General features: G+C 39.9%; 1 protein-coding gene across 7 annotated transcripts in view; it reads left to right on the forward strand.

Moving 5' to 3' along the window:
- GARNL3 (GTPase activating Rap/RanGAP domain like 3) overlaps positions 1 to 25,778 on the forward strand; it is a 167,323-nt gene that overhangs the window by 36,405 nt on the left and 105,140 nt on the right. For 6 of the 7 annotated variants that reach the window (XM_063714442.1, XM_054520667.2, XM_024252280.3 and 3 more), the window contains one exon: positions 5,030 to 5,099. The exons of the other annotated variant lie outside the window; for it this stretch is intronic. In XM_063714442.1, the coding sequence (XP_063570512.1) occupies positions 5,030 to 5,099 (70 nt within the window). The remainder of the gene's footprint in view (positions 1 to 5,029; positions 5,100 to 25,778) is intronic. 7 annotated transcript variants of the gene reach the window in all.

The following is a 25,778-nucleotide window of genomic DNA, read 5'->3' on the forward strand; positions in this document are numbered from 1 at the left end:
GAGGCTAAGGTAGGAGGATCGCTTAAACCCAGGAGTTCAAGCCTGCAGTGAGCTATGATTACACCACTGCACTCTAGCCTGGGCAACAGACATTGTGCTTAGAACCTTTTTCTGCTTTTTCTTGTTTATTCTTTATAACCCTGCTAAGTAGATGATATTTTCAATTGCATTGTACAGATGAAGGAACTAATGCCCAGAGAGGCTGAGAACCCATATCTGTGACTGAAGTGCGTGCTCTGAGGGACTACATTGCATCTCCTCCCATGGATAGAAACCTGTATTAAGTTAGCCTTGTCCTTCCTTATAAAGAGTGCTACAAAATGGTTAACAGGTTTCCCAGGATACCTGAGTCATCTGGAAAAGGAGTATGTTTCAAAGCATTGTTTGTGGACCACCTGCATCAGAATTCCCCTGGCTGCTTGTTAAAATCACGGATTAACTGACTTACAACCTCTCGGAATAGGGCCAGGGAATCTGCATTTTTGCAAAGCTCAGACTCTAAAGTCTGAGGAACATGTCCTCTGACATGGTGTCAGAATTTTTTTCACTGACACACTAATCAGTTTCTGGGTAGGCCTAAAACCAACAGTAGGGATTCGGGAGACCATACTACAGGGATTGGCAAACTTTTTCTTTAAAGGGTCAGTTCGTAAATAATTTGGGCTTTGTGGGCCATATGGGTCTCTGTTGGAGCAATTCAACTCTACTGTTGTAATCCAAAAGCAGCCATAGACAGTTCATAACCACTGGGCATGGCTATGCTCCAATAAAACTTTGCTTTCAAAAACAAGCAGTGGGCTGAATTGGGCTGTAGTTTGCCAACCCTTGATCTAGAGTCATCCTGGCCCACCAGCCCTCTGACAACCCCTGTTTGTGGAACTTATTCTTACACTACTGTCTATTACCTATGGAGAGCTATATCAACTAAGATAAAATTGCCTAATGTAACAGATAAACCCTGAATCCTAGTGACTTAAGGCAATAAAAGTTATTGCTCACTCATATCAGAGCCCAGTGAGGCTACTCCTGGTTAGAATCTTCTATGTGGGCCGGGCGCGGTGGCTCATGCCCGTAATCCCAGCACTTTGGGAGGTCAAGGCAGGTGGATCACCTGAGGTCAGGAGTTCGAGACTAGCCTGGCCAGCATGGTGAAACCCCATCTCTACTAAAAATACAAAGATTAGCTGGGCGTGGTGGCGGGCACCTGTAATCCCAGCTACTTGGGAGGCTGAGGCATGAGAATTGCTTGAACCCAGGAGGTGGAGGTTGCAGTGAGCTGAGACTGCACCATTGCACTCCAGCCTGGGCAACAAGAGCGAAACTCTGTCTCAAAAAAAAAAAAAAAAAAAAAAAAAAAATCTTCTATGTGGTCATTTAAGATCCAGGCCCCTTCGTATTGTGGCTGTATCCCTCTTGGGCCGCAGAGTCCTCTCCATGCAGCTGGCAGATGAGGAAAGAGACCAAGGTTTATTCATGGGAAGGTTTTTTGTTGTTGTTGTTGTTGTTTTTGAGATGGAGTTTTGCTCTTGTTGCCCAGGCTGGAGTGCAGTGGCACAATCTCAGCTCACTGCAACCTCTGCCTCCCAGGTTCAAGTGATTCTCCTGCCTCAGCCTCCCAAGTAGCTGGGATTACAGGCATGCGCCACCATGCCTGGCTAATTTTGTATTTTTTTTAGTAGAGACAGGGTTTCTCCATGTTGGTCATGCTGGTCTCGAATTCCCGACCTCAGGTGATCCGCCCCCTTCGGCCTCCCAAAGTGCTGGGATTACAGGCGTGAGCCACCACGCCCGACATTCATGGGAAGTTTTTATGGGCTGGGTCTGGTAGAGGTGCCCCTCATTTCTACCCATATTTCTTTGGCCAGAGCTGTTATTGTTTGGGATCCAGAAACTGATTTCTCAAGTCCATGAGGCGTTTGGTCTCTAGATTCATTCTGTTTTCGTCTATCTTTGCTTGAAACCCCTCCAATTCTTTCCTGGGATTGTCTCTTCGTTGTGAAGAACCTTGCTAAGTTCAGCCAAGAGGAGCCAGTGCTCAACTTCACTCTGATTGTTTCTAGCCACTTTCCCTAGAGCTGCAGGCTTGCTGAGTACATGGTCCACCTTCTGAATGACTGCAGGTGTAAGTTTTACCAAATATTTTGCTATCATCTAATATAGATTTCTATCTTTCCAGCCTCTGAGATCCATTTCCTCACTGGCTGCTGCCTGCCTACTACTTTAGGTTGCTGCTATTGCGGCACCCCACTGCAAGATACCTACTTCTGTATTAGTTCAGGTAAAACGGCAGCTTTAACTAGTAGACTCAAATTCTACCTGATTAACACAACTAAATGTTTACATTTTGCTCACGTCATATTCTAGTACAGATGTTTTTTGTGGTGTAGCCTTCCATACAGACGTTCTTCATGGTGTGGTCTTCCCTGTGGTCAGTCAGAGACCCATGTTTTTCCATCTTGAAGCTCTGCTCTCCTCCAGGTCTCTACAGCCTCTCTGTCCAGCTGGCCACAGGCTAGGAGATCAGGCACATTTCAGAGAATGTGCTGGAAGTGATGCATATCCATCACTTTGGCCTATATTGTCTTGGCCAGAGCTCAGTCGCATGGCCACACATCCTGCAAGAGGGGCTGGGAAAGGTAGTCCAAGCCCAAGACAAAAGGAGAACAGGTTTTGGCATGCACATAGCAGTGGCTGCCTTGTAGGCCAGGACTCTGGACTGAGGGAATAATGGCCAGCAGGGAATAATAATGACTCATTAGTGGGGGTGGCAGTGGGCAGCCTGCCCTGATAGAAGAGGTGCTGTCAGGCATTAGCTAGTATGATTCAAAAGATACACAAATACCTTCATTAATGCAGTAAGCATTTACTGCATGTCCACTATGTGCCAGGCAGTAGGCCAGACACTGGGGCCTTAGGAGGAGAACAAAGCTCCCCTTGGAGCTCTGGGCGAGCCACTCTACTCCTAACCCTTGTGCTGGAGGCCTAGAGGCCAGAGAGCCTGGGAAAGGAAGAGGGAAGTGGCTAGGTCTTTTTAACTTGGCTGGTTTGAATGCCTCCTACAACCCAAGAAATGCAGCCCATATAAGTCAGCCTGGTTCCCACTATTAGCAAGCATCCCTCTGCGGTATATTGAATGAAATGTAATATGAGGGAAGGGAGGGCAACACATAGTGGACATTCTCTTTATAGCTCACTCCCTGGTTGTTTTCTTAGGACGTTGTTTTCCTTCTGTGAGGCATCTAAGGAAGGTGGCGGGTCTAGGATGTAGGGTTATGTGTTTGTGTCTGGCTGCTGGTAAAGTTAGGGAATTGGCACCGTGTCTCAGAACCCCCTCAGCAGAGCTGATGGCAGCACAGGGAGGACCCAGTGCTCCACATCCTTGCTTTTTTCATGTTATTGGCTATTCATGTTAGAAGCTGTTGCTGTTGATTTCCTAGTGGGCCTGGCTGAAATTGAAGTGGCGGGTTGAGCTCTGGGCAGACATAGCATTTAGTCAACAGCCATTGGGCATCCGCTGTGTGCCCGATCTCTGTCCAAGTCCATCGGCACTCCTCTCACTGGAGCGGCCAGTGATGCGGGCTCGGTAACTGATATGTAGGGCAATGGCAGTAGCCTCCAGGAAGGTTTTCAAAATGAGCTAAGAAAATGGGCATAGAGGACATATTTACTACAGATTGGAATAGACCACGGAGGGAAGGTTTTTATTCTTTTTTGGAGATTTTTGGGTAGAAAATCATATCACTAGAAAGAAGCAAGAATGTAGCCTGGGTAATATCTGGAACACTTTCAAACTGCATGCATTGATGTGTTGCCCATTTTCAGCTAAGAGAGGGAGGACTACAAAAGGTTAAATTTCTCATATAAGATTAATTCAGCCATCTCTGTGAAATGGTGGAAGCAGAATACCATTAGACTCTCTAATCTCATTTCTCTCATGCTGTCTTTCTTGGAGCCTGTCAAACAGTGTCCTGGCAGAGAGTCAGTTCTCTGGTTGCTAAACATCAGAGTCAGTCTCTTTCTGCATGTGCCAAGAGGGCTGTAATTTAGAAAATGCAACCCACCTTTTAAGGAAGGATGAAAAGGTACTAAATGCACCTTTCTTTGCATGTTAGATCCCAAATGTTTTGAATATAGTAAACATGTTATTCCTATATAATTTTATTTTCTGTTATCGTAGAGTTATTTGCATGACATATTAGAATCAAACTTATTAAAACTGTTTGTATTTTGTGGATCCCATGTGGTTTCATGAGTATTGCTTGGGTGCTAAATATACTAATAAGATTTGTGCCTTTTGAGTGTGCAACTGTGTATTCAGGATGAAGACGTAGTAACAATTTTGCCCTTGTTTTAATTACTCTTCAACAACATGTGATTTTTGAAATCTGATTTAAGCCTTTTTGGGGGGTGGGTAGCTGCTGCTATGTAAAAAGCTGAATATACTTGGACATTAGATTTTCTGTTAGTTCTGGTCTTTTTTCATATTGCCACATAAAAATCCTAAATTAAAGGGGGGCAGGGGGTGGAGCCTACCAGGATTGTGAAGTTTCTTTCTCTTACTTAAAATATAGCATTAAATAATGCTGGTTATTTTTATGTTGCATATTTAGGACAAAGAGGCTCTCTTAAACGAAAGATAATTGCAAGATCCGGTTCAGCAGCTTTGTCCCTTGCCTCAAGTTTACTGCAGGGCTTCTCTCCTCTCTGGTTATACAGAAATGAAATTATAAACCACCAGTAGCCTTGGAAATTTCAGTCGATTCCAAATGACTAAATATTTAATTCAATCATTGCCTATACTTCCAGGGATGACTCTGGCATTTGCTTTTTATTGAGGGCTCCATGAAAGCCAGGCTCTGCAATGGCTGCTGGGGACTGTGTCTGTTGCAAGGAGGCTCCCCTGCAGTGAGGAGCCGGGGCACTGCAAGTCTATTCCATAGCAGCCCTTTTTGCAAATGGTAGTTGATTTTTGCAGAAGGTTTGTGGCCAGATCGCTATGTATAATACTGATGAAGCATTTTTGTTCCAGCTCTGTCTCGGAAGACCTAGGCTGTAGACGTGGGGATTTCAGTAGGAAACATTATGGATCTGTGGAGCTGGTAAGTTTATGCTGTCTGTTCAGTGGTAGTACATTAATTTAGATTTAGAGACCATTGCCAAGCTCATCAGATCTTTTGTTGTATATTTACTGTTAGACCATGTGGGTACAGTATAAGGATTGAATTGGAATAAATAACTATACAAAGGCTATGATAATTTCATCATCTTTATCTATTTGTTTTTATTGTTACACTTTTTAATCTTGTCTTCCAGTTTGCTAAAAACTGGTATTTTTCTCTGTGTATATAATTAAATAATTAAATAAAACAACTTATGAATTAAGAAAGGTGGCATTTAGCTTATATATGATCTTTTTCCTAAAAGTTTATAAATCTAGCTTTCAAGGTTTAAATATTATTGAAATACGTATTCTGATTTTCTGTATGTTTGCTTTCTGGGTGTGTGGTAGGAGTTAGAATATTTATGAGAGCTGTTTTTCCCATTAAAAGCATATTGGTTGGACTAGATAAATGACTATTATTGATGATCAATATTTGGAATGAAAATATCTACATTTTCCTTAACGAGAGACATTAGTGTTTGTGCTATGATTTTTAAAAATTGTATGTTTTCATCTTAAAAGGGCCATAATGAAAGCATATAATAGTCTCAATATTTTTTAAAGATAGAATGTGATTTTTTCCAATTACATGAAAATCTGAACAAATTTTCAGAAAAGAAATGTGCTCATAAAATTATATTGATTATTATTTAACACTATTAATGACATTGTCTACTATTTCTATTTATTAAAAATGAGTTGCTTGTATCTATTTGTGTAGTAACCAATTTTCCCCTATTAATATAAGCTGCATCCTTGCAGAGTTTAAGTAGTAGAAAAATTTATACCGGAGTTGTGTACCAGTGGCGTTCTGCTTGAACTCAAGCATATATTATAGACTTGACTGTGTACCTAGCCTGGAGCTGGGTATTCTTGAAAATATAAAATGAGTAAAAGATATGGTCCTTGTTCTTAAGGAGCTTACTGTCCTCTGGCTGGGCAGATAAGACACATAAAATATCTGAAGAATGAATTTAGCCACATAAAAGATACCTCAGTTGATTCAGTCAACACCTGTTCTGTCTGTCACTGGTGACACCACGCCACTTAGACCACCACCTCCCCTGAAGGAGCAGGTGCATAGCTATAAGTCAGAGTAGGAATTGGTACTGTGAAAGAGATGCATGCAGAGCACCACATGCATGGGGTTCAGAGAAGGGAGGGATCACCCATTCTGGCCAGGGGTCTCAGAGACACACCATGGAAGACCTTGCAGAGAGCTGTGGGATGTGGGTTGGTGACAGAGAGGATAGACAGTAGGTATGAGCTAACAGTATGATTCCTGGCAATGCCGTGTTCCAAGGCAGTGAGCAAATGGTCCTGCCTAGCAAAGAGCTTTGTAATTACAAAGCAAGCAAGCTTTGGAATCAGGTAGGCCTGGGTTCCCATACCAGGTCTATTTCTTATGTTTGTGACCAGTCAGGTTACTTCTCTGAACCTCAGTAATGCTGAAGAACATGTGATCTGAAGTCATTCTTGTTTCATCATTCACTAATTGTATGATCTTGGACTTCCTTTAGCATCAGTTTTCTCATCTATAAAATGGGGATATTTGTGTTATCTACCTTAGAGGGTTGTTATGAGGATTAAATGAGATCATGTACATAAAGTACTTAGCACATAAGCACAGTTTATGTTAACCAGCTGCAGTCATAAAGACAAAATTCAGTAGCAAAAGTAGAGCCTTGACTGTCAGGTGAACACTTTGGACTTGGCCTAGCAAGTAATATGGAGCGCTTTTAAACAGTGAAAACATTACTTGGGGGAGATAACATGGGTGTGAAAGATGGACTCTTTAAAGATGTGGGGAAATCACAGAATATCAGAATGGAAAAGTACTTGAGAGCAGTGGTTCTCAAACTTGAGCAGACATCAGAACTCTCTGGAAGGCTGATTAAAACATAGATTGCTGGGCCCTAGTCCCAGAGTTTCAAATTCAGTAGATCCAAGGTTAACCTACAATTTGCAATTCTAACAAGTTCCCAGATTGATATTGATATTACTGGTCCCAGGATCACACTTTAAGAAGCTCTGCCTTAGAGGACCTCAGCTAGGTCATCAGTTATCCTCGGCCTGATGAGGTATCCAATTGACCAAACATTCTTCAATCCATTTGTTCACATTTTTCCTCTGGGGCCATGACTGTGTGTATGTGTATTTGTAGTTGACTTCTTAGAATATTATAAAATACATTTTAAATATATTTAAAAATTCCATGTATAATCTTACCTTGCAACAACTGTTTTCATCTCCTTTTGGTACCTTCCAGTCCTTATAGCTACAAACCTCATTTTTATATTGTTATAATGAAATTATATATTTAATTTAATTTTGCATTCCTCTTTTTCCATTTATACTGTATTTTCTAAATGTCTTCTTATATAGTCTTCAGAGTCATATTTTAATGGGTACATGATAGGCCAACATAGTGATAAATGATTATCTGTGTAAATTTTGTAAAATTAGGTTGTTTCTCGTTTTCCCGTATTAAAAATGACATGTGTGCTGGTGGTCAGAAAGGTTGGGAAAAGTGAAATGAGCAGAGCTCCGTTCTTGTTATCTGAGGATCTCTTGAAATTCTGACTGCAGTGTTTTAAGAGGAGAGTGATGTTTCCTCTCACTTCTGAACAACAGAGTATTATTAAATTACAAACCATTATGTGTTGCAGGTTTATGAAAAAGTGAGTTTGACTTTTCTTATGCCTGCTGTGATGAAAATTGTTGGGAACCCAATAAGTGTTGGGCATCTCGGAACTCAAACTTTCCAGAAAGGCATCTAAGATTATATAAAACTGAAATTTTAGCATGAACTTCTCCTGACCTTGAACAAGTCACAAGTCTTGTGAAGAATGAAGCTTGGCCATTCATATCAGTAATAAGAGAAGACTTAGGACTTAGTTCTCTAGGTTTCCATCCTGCATTAGTTTGGTGATGAGAAGATGGAAACCCAGATCTTGACAGACTCGTGGGAGAACTACCTAGCATTCTTTCAACACATATTTATTGAGGGTCAGCCATGTGTCAGGCACTGTGCGAGTCACTGAGAGTGAGGGGAGAGAAGCAAAACCATTTTTCTGCTCTCATGGAGCCTTTGCTTTAGAAACTAGCAGGCTCACACTGTGTCCCCAGGCTGTGTTGTATCTGGATCTCAGCTGTTTCCCTGCCTTAACCAGGGATTGTTTCCTTGTGAAGAACAGAGATCCGTTCAGTCTAGGTCAAGTATAAAGCAATTCACTGAAAGGATATGGGTGAATCTCACAGAAGGGAAGTGCAGCTGCGCCTCATGTGATGGAAAGCCAGCAAGCCACTATTTTCTCTTTCTCTCTGGTCCATATGCTTTCTTGTCTTTACATTTCTCTGTGTCTGTATCACTCTCCTCTCTGCAGAACAGCTTCTTCTGATGGCACAGTTGCCTCTCTCCAGCTCATTTTTCCCAGCAGCCAGAGTGGTGTTTTCTTTTTTAGTTTTTTTTTTATTGTGGTAAAACAGACAGAACATAAACTTTGCCATTTTAACTATTTTTAAGTGTACAGTTCAGGGAGCGTTAAATACATTCACATTGGTGTACAGCCATCACTGCTATACACTTTCAGAATGTTTTCTGTCATCCCAAAATGAAACTCTTTATCAATTAAACGCTGGATTCCTATTTGGCAGTTCCTCAAAAAGCTAAAAACAGAGCTTCCCAGCCCCAGGTAACCTCTATTCTACTTTCTGTCTCTATGAATTTGCCTATTCTAGATACCTCCTATAAGTGAAATCATACAATATTTGTCCTTTTGTATCTGGTTTTATTTCTCTTAGCATAATGTTTTCAAGGTTCATCCATGTGATAGTGTGTATCAGAATTTCATTTCTTTTTATGGCTGAATAATATTCCATTGTATGGATACACCACATTTTGTTTATCCATTTATCTGTTTTGTTTGTTTGTCTGTTTGTGAGGCAGGATCTCACCTTGTCACCCAGGCTGGGGTGCAGTGGCACAGTCATGGCTCACTGCAGCCATGACCTCCTGGGCTCAAGTAATCCTCCCACCTCAGCCTCCCAAGTAGCTGGTATTACAGATGCATGCCACCACACCTGGCTAATTTTTTTGACTTTTAGTAGAGACAAGGTCTCTCTATGTTGTCCAGGCTGGTCTCGAAATCCTGGGTTCAAGCAGTCCTCCTGCCTTGGCCTCCCAAAGTGCTGGGATTACAGGCATGAGCCACTGCACCCAGCGTGTTTATTGATTCATCTGTTGATGAACACTTGCGTTCTTTCTACATTTTAGCTATTAAAATTAATGCTGCTATGAACACTGGTGTACAGATACCTGTTGGAGTCCTGCTTTTGATTCTTTGGAGTATATTAACTAGGAGTGGAATTGCTGGATCATAAGGTGATTCTGTTTTTAGCTTTTTGAGAAACTGCCAAACTTGTTTCCACCATGGCTGTGCCGTTTTACATTTCCAGCAGTAATGCACAAAGTTTCTGTTTCTCCACAATCTTGCCAACACCTGTTATTTTCCATTTTTAAAATAATAGTCATTGTAATAGTGTGAAGTGGTATCTCATTGTGGCCTTGATTTGCATTTCCCTAGTGATTAGTGATGTTGAGCATCTTTTCATGTGCTTATTGGCCACTTGTATATCTTCTTTGGAGTAATGACTATTCGAATTCTTTGTTCATTCTTGAATTGGGTTTTTGTTTTGTTTTTTGTGTTTTTGTTTTTTGTTTTTTTTTGCTGTCAAGTTGTAGGAGTTATTTTTATATTCTGGTTATTTGTCCCTTATCAGATGATTTCCAAATATTTTCTTCCATTCTGTGGCTTATTTACTCTGTTGACAGTGCCTTTAATGTACAAAAGTTTTTAATTTTGATGAAGTAAAATTATCTATTATTTATTGTGTTGTCTATGCTTTTGGTGTTATATCCAAGAAATTATTGCTAAGTTCAATGTCCAGAAGATTCTCCCGTATGTTTTCTTCTAAGGCTTTTATGGTTTTAGCTGTCTTTGAGCCATTTTATGTCTTGGAGCCATTTTGAGTTCATTTTTTCTATATGGTGTGAGGTAAGAGTCCAGCTGCATTCCCTTGCATGTGGACATCCAGCTTTCCCAGCACCAGTGGTTGAAAAGACTGTCCTTTCCCTATTGAATGGCCTGGTACCCTTGTCAGAAATCAATTGACTATAGATGTGAGGGTTAGTTTCTGGGCTTCCCTTCTGTCTCATTGGTCCATATGTCTGTCCTCATGACAGAATGATGTTTTAAAATGTTGACAATACAATGTCTTTTCCTTCTTAAAATGTTTCTTCAGCTGTTCATTGTACTTCAAGGCCAGACCATGTACCAAGCCCTACAAGAACCTATGTGATCCTTACCCTGCCTTTCTCTTTCACGCCACTTCCTCACTGTGCCTCAAATGTCTGGCCTTATCCTGGTCTCTGGAACACACTGAGCTCTTCCCTGTCTCAGGACCCCTGCGCTTACTAGTCATTCTTACTGATGGATTCTTGGGGCTTCTCACGGCTGATCTCAGCTTAAATACCATCTTCTCAGAGGGGCCTCCCCTGACCATCCCATCAACATTAGTTCCTTCCTCTGCTATTTTCTAACTCAACATCCTATTTGTTTTCTTAGCAGTGCTTATCACAATCTATATTCATTTCATTTACCACTTAGTTACTACTCTGTATTGTTCATTGTTTTATTTCTAGAACCTGGCACAGGGCCTGGCACATACTAAGTTCTTATAAATGTTTTTTTATTACTGAATTGATTTCTGGCCCCCCAATCCCCATGGTTTACATGGGTTACAGCTCTATTGGCCACTGTGGTCTCTTCATTCTTGGATCCTAATTTCAAATTCCAAATAGAATACTATGGATTGTTTCCTCTTTGTTCAGGTATCTATCCCTGATTCAAACACTTGTGCTCAGGGTAGTGGGGTCATAGACTATAAACATGGCTTTTGAGGCCCATCCCCTCAGCAATGTTTGTGGACAGGGCAGATTTTCTCTGGAGATGATATAGACAAGTCAGTTTCAAAGAAGGGCGTGAGCTGAGCTGGAACTCCCAAATGTGTCCGTTAACATTCCTTCATATAGCGAGAATTTAAAAGCTCAAACTAAAAGCACTTAGTGAAAATTTCTTCCTCGGCTGATGGACTCCCTTTTCTCTGTACTTTTTTAAATATCATAAATAAAGATACAGATTATGAACTCCCTAAAAATAGGAATAATGTTTATTTGCCACTGTATCTCTAGAACCAAGCACAATGCTTAGCATTAGTTACTTAGTAACTATTGATTGAATGAATGACTGATCCAATTTGGTTGAAATTAGAGAGTGGCCTAACCCATCAAAAATAAATAAAGGAAAGAGAAAACAAGCCTCTTTGATTCCCCCCTCAACCAATATACTTAGGCTCATTAGCTGGCAGTGCATTTCATCAAAAGCATATGCCATTTTTCTTCTTGATGAATTGCAAGTCTTGTCTCTCATGGCAGCATTCTAGGCAAGACACAGCTATCACACCATCAACCATTCTTCATCACTTTATATTGAAATCTGTCAGAAAAAGCACAAGATTGTTTGTAGCTTTTATTGATCTTTTTTTTGGCCTTTAAACTGGATGGCTAGGAAATTGATACAGTATCAATGATAAATTGTATGGGCACAATATAGACCTCTCCCCTCCCCAGCCCAGCTGCTGACTCTCATAAAACCCCGTATCTTGATACTTCTGGGTAAGTAATGATCTACTGGTGATTTCAAGTCAGGATAAAACAGGGTAGTATATTGTCCATTCCTTTTTAAGCTTGTTTCTTAATGACTCAAACCTGCATTTAGATGAGCCGCATGCATGCTCCCCTGCTATATAGGTAATAAATATATAAGTGCTTCTCTATACAGATAGCATGATTTCGTTGTCATGAACTCAGGGTAGCCTCAAAGGGTATCTGGCTGTACTGTCTAATAACTATCAAAAGAACGGTTGATGATGAACTTGCTTGGCATCTGCAGATTTTAACATTTGAGGACTGTTTGAGGGCATTTGACTGTTTGAGGACTCTTGAAGTCTTGATATGTAGTAATTTGTATTTTTGTTCAGGCACGGATTGGAATTATACCTGTGGGACTGTTGTAAAGAAAGATGATGCTTTGCTAATGAGTGATTTAACTGCCTGTCCAGCATCCCTAACACAACTCAGTTTTGTGCTCTATTCAGGGTTAAGTAGGGTTTTCACTTTCAAAGGCGTTTTATGGGAGAAATTGTATTCTATCTAGTATTATCAAACTGAGAGATTAGTGAGAGTACCAGCATATTTCCCTCAGGAACATCAAAACATCAAGACTTCAGCGTCGTACAGCTAAAATCATAATTTTGACAGATGTTCTTTAAAATTTATCTGGCTTATATCTGTGTCTCACATAGCAGGCCAACTCTTTTTTTTTTTTTTTTTTTTTTTTTTTGAGGAGTCTCACTCTGTCCCCCAGGCTGGTGGCTCGATCTCGGCTCACTGCAACCTCTGCCTCCCAGGTTCAAGCGATTCTGCTGCCTCAGCCTCCTGAGTAGCTGGGACTACAGGCGCACACCACCACGCCCGGCTAATTTTTGTATTTTTAGTAGAGACAGGTTTCACCATGTTGGCCAGGATGGTCTTGATCTCCTGACCTCGTGATCCACCTGCCTCGGCCTCCCAGTCAACTCTTGTGGATACCTCCAGGTACAACGTATATCAGAACATTCACCAACAAGTTAACATGTTTTAAAACTATGGATGGTGCTTTTTTGATATTTTTACTGCCTCTGTTGGTGATTGGTAGTGCTCACTTTTAAACTTTTTCGGACCAAAATTATTGTAACCATTTTCTGTGATGTAGAATTTTGAGACTTTAATAATTACTTTTTATACATTAGAATGGAATCAGAAATCTTTTATTATGGTTATTATTTTATTATTTTTATTATTAGTTTCAACATTTTATTGAATGCTTACCATGTACCAGTCTCTGTTGAATACTTTAGATGTATTTACTTATTTAATCCCCACAAAAAACCATATGAGGTAGGCATTATTTGATTAGGCCACACACTGTAGATGCTCAGAAGACATTTGTGAATATTAAATGGATTCCCATTTAACTGATGATATCAGAGCAGTCCCACAGCTAGGAAGAAGCAGGAGTGACATTTAAACCCAGGTCTATCTGCCTCCGAGAGCCCCTGCGCTTAATCTCTTCGCCTGCCAGCCCATGCTCTTAAAGCCCTGCTGTGTATAGTGTTTCCTGAGAAAAGTAGGTTGATTGTTAGAACAAATGCCGCTGTCCTTAATCAAAAGCATAAAGTAGCTCTGCTTTAGGTTTCCATTCCAACATATAATTTCAAACTATTTTTCGTCCAAATCTTAACAAAAGCTTGCTGTTACGAATGTCCATAAGGAGTTATCCAAAGACATGCCCATGCCTTAAATGGTTTAAATTTAATTCCTAGATCAAGCCCAACCATAAGTTAGCTACAAACACTTGGCCTGCCTTTGTTGGCCCCTCTCAGACTTGCTTTTCTTGACTTGTACCATGGCATTATGCCTTTAACCTGCATTGATGGACAGAGTGGAAAGCAGCCAGACAGATCTTGGTGGTGCGTTGCTTGTAGGATGCTGCTAAGAATTTTATGTTCGTCATATACAGAGTCTCCTTTAAAAAGACCTATGAGAAAAAATTTTTCTCAGGAACAAAAAGTGCCATGCTTCTCCTGAGAAGCTGGTTTGTTGTTAACCTTATAAGCAGTGGGAATCCTGTAAATGAAAGGGCTTTTCCTCTTTGCATTGGCTCCTAGGAAGCTCAGAACTCCATTGTGGCTTATCTCTAACAGTCTTAAAGGACTTTATAACATACATCCTCATCTCATTCTCTTGTTTTCAGTTTATTTACCTACACTTGATTTTTCCTTGTTCTGAGTGTGCTCAGTGTCTCATTTTATCCTTTAAGTAAGATATATTTAAGTAAGCTGCTTTTAAATCCTTTCTAAAAAATAAGGTAGAGCATAAACATAAAAGTATTTCTGTATCTAGCCCTTAACAGCATAATCCTTCTGTCTTCCATTGACAGGTAGAATAACTTTGATGCTTGTCTCCTCCCTACCCTACTTTTTGATACAGTATGATTTTATGACCTATTTTTCTAGGATCAACAAAACTTGGGGAGAATTAACACCACCTGACCAGCCATTTGGTGACCATATTGAGCTCCGAGTGCTGTGTTAATGACATGCATAGGCGGGGCACAAACTGTAACAAATCCACCAGCTGAACACATGCTGTAATAAGAATACCAGACAACTTCTCCAAATTTTCCCAGACAAAATCAACCTTGGGAAGAGCCACCTCAGTGATACCAGACATCAGCATGCTCTGTAGTTTAAAAACCAGAGTTACAGGCACCCCACTCCCTCCTTTCTGAGTCCTGGCTTCCTCATGCTCTCCCTAGAGGCCACAGGAGTCTCCCATTCCTGTGCCACTCAAGGCTCTCCTCCTCAGGGCAAGCCTCTCTGCGCCTCTGTGCTGCTCTCCTGCAGCCACCTTGGCGTGGCTCACAATCTCAGGCTCCTCAACCTTATGCTGGTATCCTGGGAGTCTCTGTTCTTTGACTCCAGTAGTCTCCAACTGATGGGATATGGTCCCCTGGTGTATATGAAAACACTTCCAAATTTTGATCAATGTATAATAGTTTATTTTTCATATAACCAGAATTACAAACTGTGAACACGCCACTTACCTGGTTAACTCTTCAGCAAAGGAAATTGAGTAGAGCAGTTTTCTACCTTGATTGTGGTTTCATACACTCAGGAGGCAAAATTCACATAAGTCTCTAAACACGCAGACTTTCTTGGTGTCTGTTTGGTTACAGCCGTTGCCTTGCATACCTTACTTGTACCAGATCATTCTCTGCCCTGCATCATGGCTTGTCGTGTGCCCACCTCAACTTTCAGATAAGCAAGACCAGGCTCAACAGTATGCATCATCTGTTGTAACAGGAATAAATTTTAAACTTGATTAAAATGTATAATGTAATATACTTTTATGTACTGCTCTTAGCAATAGAATATATTTTGTTTTCTCAAAGTTGCTTTTTTCAGGACCTATGTTTTCTTCTGAACTTATGCAGGCCTTCCCTCAAAACTGTGGTATTCACGTGCCATGAACATGCATAGAGTTCGAAAACCACTCTTTTACCTCTTTGGGGCTGTTAAAGATGAAGAGGAATTTGGTGTTTTTGCCAACCTTTCCCCACATGGGCTGCGGACTTTAAGAGCTCTTTTTTTAGGCCCTCAGAGGAAAATCTAGCCTATTTAACTTATTAACTGCCCCTTGGCAGGCAACTTGGAACAAATTTCCCTGGGGTGCAGGATCCAAGAGAATTTGAGGCTTCATCAAAGTCTGTCTTGGTGCCCTTAAGATGAAACCCTTGTCTTTCAGCTTTCTCCTGTCTCAGGGCAAGTTTCTGTTTTCGTAGGGCACATATCCATTCCATGGGTTAGAAGAGCTTTTGGCCCTGTTTGTTAAAGAGGAGAACATCTGTGGGTTCTGAAATTTGCTTCCCTTTTATATCACTAATCAAATTTAGGGAAAGTCATGCAAAAAAATCCAGTGTAGCTTGCCGTGATTGGCTTACCATAGATGGCTGGCTCATGGTGTCACACTGCCACTGTTAGTTGAGCTGTAAGTAATATTTTTATATTGAACTATTTTACCCATGTAATTAAAGCAGTTACTTTGGGTTCTTTTATGTGCAAGAAAAGGATTGTATGCTTTTTGGCCTCAACTTTTTAATTGGTCTATTGCAGTTATCATTGTGTTGCAGTCTTTTAAAATATAATCTCAAACTGTGCGTGCATAATAGATCTGAAGGCTTTTTAATTACTTTGGGAGTACATTTCAGCTATTCTCTAAATTCTCTTTTTGCTCCTTGTAATGGTTCCACAGTTTCCCTTCTTACTTTCTCCTTTTGATGCTTCCTTTGCTTGTACTCCACTGAAACTGCTCTTGCCAAGGTCACCAAAGATCTCCTTGCTACCAAATCCAGTTGGCATTCCTCAACTCTGCCTTTTTTTTTTTTTTTTTAACATTTTGAATCGATTGATTGATTGTATAGATAGGGGTCTCATTATGTTATCCAGGCTGATCTCGGACTCCTGGTCTCAAGTGATCCTCCCACCTTAGCCTCCCAAGGCAAGGCTGGGATTACAGGTCAGTCTTCATCTTACATGACAACTCTGTAGCCCTGTTAAAATTTTTTCCTCTCTTGACATCTCCATACTATCAGCTTTTCCTCCTGCCTCCCTGCTTCACCTTCTCAGAATTTTTTTTTTTTTTTTGATCCCTTCTCATCTGCCTGGCCCTTAAATGTTGGTGCTCTTCCAGATTCTGCCTCCGGCACTGTTTTTACTATATATGCTCTTTCTGGGTAATCTTTCCCTGTCTTAAAATTGGTGACTCCCAGATCCATATATTGAGTCCAGATTTCTATCCACAGCTTTCTATGCATGGGCCCATTTGCCTAAATGCCCACTGGCAATCTCTCCTGGGATGACCCATAGGCAACTAAACTGCAATATGCCCCAAGCTGAATTCACCCTGTCTCTCTTGTGCGAAACCACTGAGTGAATGGCACCATCTTCCTTTCAGTTGCTAATTCCAGAAACCAAGAAATCACACATAGCCATGTCCCAGTCTCTTACCAAATCCCATTGGTTCTATTATATATTCTCAATGGATTTCATGGCCAGTTGCTCTTTATTCATATCACTGTGTACAGCCAGTGTAGACAGCCTTTTGAGTGCTTTGTGTGTGTAAACTACATTTCACAATGACCTAATGAGGTGGGAGTACTGTTATCATCCCCCTCTTACAGATGAGTTAACTGAGATTCAGAGGGGTAAATTAACTTGTCCAAGGTCACACAACTGGTAAGTTGTAGGGGGTGTCCCCCAACTCCCATCCACAATAGGTTATATTTACTTGAAAGATCCATGATCTTGCTGCTGTTACAGGCTGCTCCAGTGCCCCTCAAACTTGATTATGCATAAAAATCACTGGAGCAGTTTGTTTAAAACCCGTGTTCTGATTTGGCATATCTGGAGTGGGCTGAGTAGTGTGCATTTTTTACAAGCTTGCATTTTGAAAGTGACTTTTAATTCCTTATGTGTTTCTTATTTAGACTCTTGAAGAAATACAAGTAAGAAAAGAACAGGATGTTTGCTTCTATGTAGTCCTTCTTTTGTGTGACATGGTATCATTTCCTCTTTCCCTGAGCTTCTGGCACTTTCTTTTGCTCTCCCTGACTTCTCAAAAATTCCATTTAACAAATTCTTGATAAGATTACATCTAGTTTGTCCGTGTCCTCAGATGTAATTAACCTAATCCTGGGAGCTTTGATTTCCTTAATGCTGTAAAGAGTACTTTCCCTAATGTACAGCTCTGGCAACATCATCCTTATGCATTCAAGCAAACAAATTCCTGCTGTAATAACAACAGCAAACCTTCAGCATCTCTTTTTTGCTTATGAAATAAAGTGGGTAGTCTTTAGCTTGACATTCAAGGCTTTCTGCAGTCTTGCTCCAACCTATCTCTGAGCCTTACTTAGCTCATGTGGCCCATGATCCAGCAAATGGGCCTTTACCCACCATTGCCCAGGCCTGAGACTTCCTCATACTTTTTCATCGTTCTAGAATGCCCTCTTGAAATATGCCTCTGTTGAGTCTCATTTTTTCCATGCAGCCTTACTTGATTCCCCACAATTGTTTGCATTTCTCTATGGTACCTGTCATATTTTACATTGTTATTATTTGTGGGCATTTCTTACCTGTCCTAGTAGGCAGAGATTATGGTGCTTTTCTTATTGTATCCCCAGCAGTACTTGGCTCATTGCCAGACATCCACAAATCAGTTAGAAGATCAGTTTTGCCAAAAATCTCTCTAATAAATTCTTTTTTCTTAAATTTTTTATATTCATATTATTTTGTGTGTGTATGTGCATGTGATGCTGATATACTTTTTAATATATTTTTCTGATTATGAAAGGAATACATAGTCATTATAGAAAATTTGAAATATACTGAAAAGCACAGAGAAGAAAATTAAATTCATATGTAATCCCACAAATAATCATTATTACAATTTAGTACACATCGATTTAGTAATTAAATTTGTATACAAAATGGGTTTATGTATTTTATTGGGCTTCTTTACTTAAAAACAAAGTATATTCTTTTTAGGCATAAAGTTGTCTTTCGTGAATGACTTCATCTCCTTATATCCAAATCTCTTTTTTCTTCTTCATGTGTAATTGCATTGGCTATGACCTCCAAAGCAATCATAAATAGCAGTAGTTGCAGGTGTCCTTGTCCCGGAGTTTCAGGTAAGTTTTTAAAGCTGTACATGAGGGTATCTTTTCTTAATCATTACATATATGAGCATGTCTCTGATTCATAGCTTTCACAAGAACAATTTTACCTGCTTTTAAATGTCTGAGTCATCACCTTTTTCCTTTAAAACTTCACAAATGTTGATCTGTTATTGTGTTAGTTTCCTAGGCCTGCTGTAAGAGTTTATCACAAACTGGGTGGCTGGGTCACTTAAAACAACAGAAGTCTGTTCTCTTACAGTCCTGGAGGCTAACAGTTCAAAATCAAGATGTAGCAGGGCCATCCTCCCTCTGAGGGCCCTGGGGAAGAATCCTTCCTTGCCTCTTCTAGTTTCTGGGGTTGCGGCAATCCTTAACCCCCTTTGGCTTGTAGCTGTTATCACTCCAGTCTCTGCCTCTGTTATCACATCACCTTCTCTCTGTGTCTCTGAATCTGAATCACCCTCTCTTTTTCTCTTATAAAGACATGAGTCATGGGATTTAAGTCCTACCTGAATCCAGTAGGACCTTATATCAACAAATTACATCTGCAAAGACCCCATTTGCAAATAAGATCATATTCTCTGGTTCCAGGTGGACCTGAATTTGGGGGGGACACTATTCAACCAGTACAGTTACCTTTTGCTCTTTAGTGTTCTGAAGAGAAATCTGAGCCAGTTCCAATTCAGTTTCTTTCTTGGTGACCTTTCCTGGCTGGGTTTTTCTTACTTTTTTTTTTCTTTTCATCTTTCATTTTTTACATGTTTCCCATAATTTATCTGCACCTTTCTATTTTCATTAATTTTCCTTAAAACATTGCACCTGTGGGATTCTTAGATCCAGTCCTTTAATCAAGGATGAATATTTTCTTCTGTTATATCTTTGATTATTGCTTATTTTTTCCCCTAAAACAGTAAAGAGAATTTTCTCTGTCCTCCATGACTGTCTTTTCTGTCTTTTTATTTTCATTTTGTTTTGTTCCTTTCCATTCTATAATCAGCATCTAAAATGATGGAGATATTACTGGTTTAGTTCTCTAAAATTAGCATTTTGTTTTCCTCCTCCAGTGAAGATTTTAATCCTACATTTGCATTTTTTCGTCCTCTTTTATCTCACCCACTTGCACAAGGTTTCTACACTATTGCAAAGAGCTCATGTCTTCTGTCTCCCTGAGGACAGCAATGGCTATTCTGAAATTTTATTTTGGTTTCATAGTAAAGATGGTTAGAGGTATGCTTCCCTCTTTTAGTTTTCAGGATTATGTGTAGCATTTTTTCATAGCCCCCATGTTTTTTTTGTTTTGTTTTCGTTTTTATTTTACTTCAAACAAAAACAAAGAGCCATTCAAACCTTCTTTTTTTCAACATTCAGAATGTATAACTGGCTCTCAGCTATCATTGTTCATTTGGGACTGTAGCTTCTCTGAGTTAAACAACTGGATGGCTGGAGATTATACAAAGCTCCTTGATCAATTTCCAGGGTCTAGTTGGTGTTTATCTTATAAAGCTCTGCTGGAGTGAGATAGGATATTCTCCTGTGCTTGGCTTTTTGCTGCTCTGTACCAGTGGCTCTAGAATTTATACATGACAGGGGCTTAGGATCTACCAGTAGCAGTCTGGCTGAAAGAGGCGTATTGAAGTAATGTTTGCTTAGCTCTTTACATAAGCCTGAGAAAATGCCAGCTGTCTAGATCAAAAAACAGGATGCAGATTGTGAAGAGGTTAAATCTCCCCCAGCCCCTTGGCATGTTGGGGAAACTAAACTCCCTAGGATGCTCTGCCCTCAGGACTCTCCATGTCTCACTCCCTACCTGGGGCGCTTGGTTTATGAGGACTGCATTCTCTAAGATGGACTCACTCTCCCTCCCTACTTCTTGCCCAGTGTTTTCTTGTCATGAAAAAGAGGTGCTTGTACGAGTGAGGCTACCTCAAAATGCAGTGCCCATGCAGTAAAAAGATGATTCCTAGTGTTTTATTCTTACTCTTTTGAAAGACCCAATGTCTCTTAGCTAAAATTAGATGGTGTGGGGAAGATTAAAGTGCCTTCCAACCTTCCATAATTATCACAGATTTGTTCTGTTCCAAGCAACAAAGCCAGTCACCAAATACATTTCTCGATTCTTCTCCATTGGCCATATAGTAAGTAGAAAATGTCTTGATATTTTGGACATAGGATTGCCAATCATTCCTTCTTAATATTCAAAGGAGTTGTCATCATTTGTGGTGAATTTTCACAAGTCTTTTACTGGGAAATGGAGTATCAGGGACTACTATTCAGATATGATTTTAATTAGAAAGCCAAGACAGGTGTATTTTGAGCTGGAAAGCTACATGACAGTGCTCATCCTGAATTGCCTCATGTTTCTCAGTAAAATAGCAGAAAGGTCATCTGTTAGGAGAAAGGGTGTTTCTGTAGTGGTAACGTGTGACAGATAAGGTAGAGGATGTGATGGGAAGTAAAAAAATAATGGCTCAAAAGATTGGATGGTGATGAGGATCTAGCCATAGTCAAATAGCATGAGCATGTTGTAGGCCTGGTCAGATGGAAACTCTTCTTTGAACACAGAAAAAGAGTGAGAGTTCAGTTGGCAGGGGGCGAGCGAGTGACTTGACTTAGTGGCGTGAGGAGGAGTGAGCAGCATGCAAGATCTGTGGGGTGGTAAGTGCAGCCTGATTAACCACAGATCCCCAGATAGAACCCATGCCAAAAAGAGCCCAAGTGGGTTATGAGGTAGGTCCCATGATGCCACAGCTGTGCCAGTGAGAAGGAGAGGATGCTGTTGGAGTTAGGAATGGGTGGCAGAGCCATGGAGTTGGGAGGTATTCGATTTGAAAGGCAGAAGAATATGAGCTCAGGCTGTCAGATCAATCATAGTGATGGGTGTTGAGTTTGCTGAGGACAGGGGCCAGGAACAAGGATGATAAGAAAAGTCTGAGTCCAGATCCAGGGCCTTGGTGGCTCTCCTCCAGCCAACATTTATCCTCCTGGCTGGGGAATCTGCCTGCCACCTCGTTGGTTCTATATGCGCCATGGTGCTCTCAGCACCCCAGCTGCCCAGCTGCCCAGTCACCCAGATCTCCCTGTCCCCCGGCACAGGCAGAATAGGATCAAGGTGAGGAGTGAGAGGAGGAGAAAAAAACCTACCCCTTCCCCCTACTCTGGTCCTCACACTGGCTGCTTCTCCCTTGCCTTTCCCTGCAGGCACAGAAGTGGACTAAAGGAGACCAGGAGACAGGCCCCAGGGCAGCACTCAGCAGTGAGGGGATGGCTCATTTTACCCATGTTTATGCCTTTTCTCACCCCCTCTTTTTGATGCAGACATTTAAACTTTTCTTTCTTCCTTTCTGAATAGTAGTACTTTCTAAGTCAGGGATGTGTCTGTGTCTTTGTCTGTCTGTAATTTGCATGTGCAGGGTCAAATGGATCTGCTTTCTTGACCAGTATTTGCAGTTTAAATAAACCAGCTTATGTTGGAAATCATTTCTCAAAGGTCCTGTACATCTTCCAGAATAAATTGCATTATAGCAATGCAACCTTCCCCAGTTCCCCCAGGCAGAGTTCGTCTCTCCAGTGTCTGTCCCCTGTTCTTTTGTCTGTTGTTATGGCATTTAACCAGGTTGTATTGTGATTTATCTGATTATATGTATGTGTGTCTCTCACTCCCTCTAGGATTTGCAGTCCTCTAGGGCAGGGATCATGTTGGATTCATCTTTGTCCAGCAGTTAGTACAGGCCCTGAAAAAAATGGTTTCAGTAATGTTTGCTAGATGGACAAATATTTAAACAGATCTTCCAAGAGTTTAAATGTAGCATAAAGTGGCTTAATCATGCTAATCAGAGCATTTTATATTAATCACTATCATATTATAATATATATTATAGCATTATAACATTTATTGAGCACTTATTATGTCCAGTTACTATTCTAGGCTCGTTATACATTTTACATTATTAAATCCTCACCACAAGCCTAGAAGTAGGTACAGTCATTGTCCCCATTTTAGACATAAGGAAACTAAAATTTAGAGAGGAAAAATTAAGTGATTTTCCCAAGGTCACACGGCTAACAAGTATGGAACTGAGATTTGAACCTGGTCAGTTGAGCCCCAAAACCCATACTCATAACCCACTCATTTCAAAGAAAGGGGATCTAGGAGAAAATATTACATACTATGCTTAAAGATGTACTTTACATAAACTTTTTGAGTTTTTTTTCTAAGTGAAAATATTGTTCCTGTGGTTTATATGCCTGAATGCCAAGTACACAGTGATGCTGAGCAGATATCATAGGGAATACCAGCACTGATTCAGAATGGAACGAGCACCAACCCAATGAAACAAAGCAGTGAAATAGATGAGGAAGTGCTTTTTGTTTTTGAAAAATTACGTATTTGTATTAATCTAAGAAAGATCCTCATTTAATAATAATTACCTACAATTTGAAACTAATAATGTTTTTATTTATAGTTAATAACATTTTATGCTTTCTATTTAAAAAAAATAATTTGTTAAGTTCTACGAACAAGTATTCTTGCTTGGATCTTATTTTTTTTCCTGAGATAAAACATCTAATATATTGAACACTGTTCAGTGTTAAATGAAACAGTTAGTTTTGCTGAGATTAGACCAAGGCCTCTACTCAGGATGTTAAATCACATGAATTTTCACTACTTAACTAACTGAATGGGAAACCAATTTGATTCGGGTCACCCAGAGCTGCATGAATGTCCAGCATGTCATTATACATAAAAATATGTATAATTGGACAGAGTTGTGGCCCTGTCCAATAGAACTTTCTGCAATTATGGAAATATTTTTATCTGTGCTGTCCAGTGTAGTAGTCACACATAGCCACTGAGCACTTGAAATGTGACTAGTGCACTCAGGAACTGAATGTTTTTTATTTTAATTAAAATTAAATCTAGGCTGGGCACAGTGGCTCACACCTGTAATCAATCCTAGCACTTTGGAAGACCTTAGCAGGAGTATCACTTGAGACTAAGAGTTCGAGACCAGTCTGGGCAACATAGTGAGACCCTGTCTTTACGAAAAATAAAAAAGTAGCCAGGCATGGTGGCATGTGCCTGTGGTCCCAGCTACTTGGGAGACTGAAGCAGGAAGATTGCTTGAGCCCAGGAGGTCAAAGCTGCAGTGAGCCATAATTGTGCCACTATACTCCAGCTTGGGAGACAGAGCAAGACCCTGTCTCAAAAAATAAAAAATAAAATTTAATTTAATTTAAACAAGGCTGGTGGCCACAGTATTGGACAGTGCGAGAACTCAGAAGGAATAACTCACAGTGCCTGGCAGATCTTAGCCAAATGATCATTTAAGTCTTTTTTTGTTTGTTTGTTTGTTTCCTTTTTCTCCCTCCTGGGCACGGTCTTCCTCAGAATCTGAGTATTTGGTGTATGACCATAGCAGAGATGTAAGACCAAATAAAGTTAAAAAAATCCTGTCCTCTTTTCTTAGCATTAGTGATGTTACACATACATGTTAATACCCTTTTCATAAACATTTCCATCAAAATGAATGCAAAAGATCTGGTGTCTCTTCTCGAAGGAAACTGCCCCACTTTTCTGTGAGTGTGTGGCTCTTATGTGGCTCTCATGTGGCTCTCGTGTAGCTCTGGTGTGGAGCATCAGATCCTTCACCTCCTCAGAAGATGTTCTGGGCCAGGGCTACCTTTGTGGGGCAGTGTTCTGACAAGATCTTCAGTTTGCAACTAGCTTTTGGTCTACTCAGATTTCTTTCTTAAAATAGTTTTCATTGTGTATGTTTTCCTAGAAAATTTGCCATTTCATTGAACTTTTTGATGATATTGGCATAATTTCATATAGAATGAATGAATATAATTTCATTCTCTTAATCTTTTAGAAATCTCTTTCTTCTTAGTGATTCTATTTTCTTTATTATCACTATATGTATTTGTCTTTGTTCTTTGCTTTTTAAAATCAGACTTGCCTTGGAATATCTTGGATATGTTAATCAATTATACTATCTTTCTAGTTTTGTAATTTCTGCTCTGATCTTTTATTGATTCCTTTCCCCTGCTTTCCCTGGGTTTATTTCATTGTTCTTTTTTTATCTTCTAGTGGTTAATGCTTAGTTCATTGTTTTTATCCTTTTTTGTTTAATAATAAAAGCATTGAAAATGTGAATTTTTCTGTAAATATAGCACCTATCACATTGTGTGTTTTCATATGTACTGTTCTTATTGTTCACGTCTGAATAGTATCTAATTTTACTATTCCTATTTGACTCAAGAATTTATATATGTACATATGCATATATAAATTTATATATGCATATATGCGTATATACATATATAAATTTATTTATGTATGTATGCATATATAAATTTGTTTATATATGCATATATTTAAAGAAATGGGATATCACTGTGTTGCCCAGGCTGGAGTGCAGTGGCTATTGATAGGTGTGATCATGGCACACTATATCACTGAACTCCTGGTCTCAAGCGATCCTCCTGTTTCAGCCTCCCAAGTAGCTGGGACAATAGGCACAATAGGCTGAGATGCATATTTTCTGATTTTCAGTTTTTAAAATCCTTTTGATACTAATTTCTTATTCAGTTGCATTATGCTAAAAATGACCTGTACAGTTTTATAGAATATTTTAGAAGTTTTTTATTTTATATTGTTCTGTAGAACTTTTTCTTGCTTTTCTGGGCCAGACATGGTGGCTCATGCCTTGGCACTTTGGGAGGCCAAGGCGGGCAGATCACCTGAGGTCAGGAGTTTGAGACCAGCCTGACCAACATGGAGAAACCCCGTCTCTAATAAAAATACAAAATTAGCTGGGCATGGTGGTGCATGCCTGTAATCGCAGGACGCTGAGGCAGGAGAATCGCTTGAACTCAGGAGGCAGAGGTTGCAGTGAGTCGAGATCACGCCATTGCACTCCAGCCTGGGCAACAAGAGTGAAACTCGCTTTTCTTTCTTTTCAATATTAGGTTGGTTTTTTTAAAGTTTACTAGATATTTTTAAAGGTGTGTATTCTCTGTACCTTGATACAGTCAATATATGTCTATTAAATCATGTATATTAAATTTATTATTTGATTCCTCTATAAATCCTTACTCATTTTTGCCTTGACCTGTCAGAGAGAAATGTACTAAAATTTCCCATTACAATTATAATTTTATAAACTCTTCTTTCTAGTTATAATAGTTTTTGTTTTATAATTATATGTTGTTATTCA

The sequence above is a fragment of the Pongo abelii genome, chromosome 13 (assembly GCF_028885655.2).
Source record: "Pongo abelii isolate AG06213 chromosome 13, NHGRI_mPonAbe1-v2.0_pri, whole genome shotgun sequence".
Classification (NCBI taxonomy): Eukaryota; Metazoa; Chordata; class Mammalia; order Primates; family Hominidae; genus Pongo; species Pongo abelii.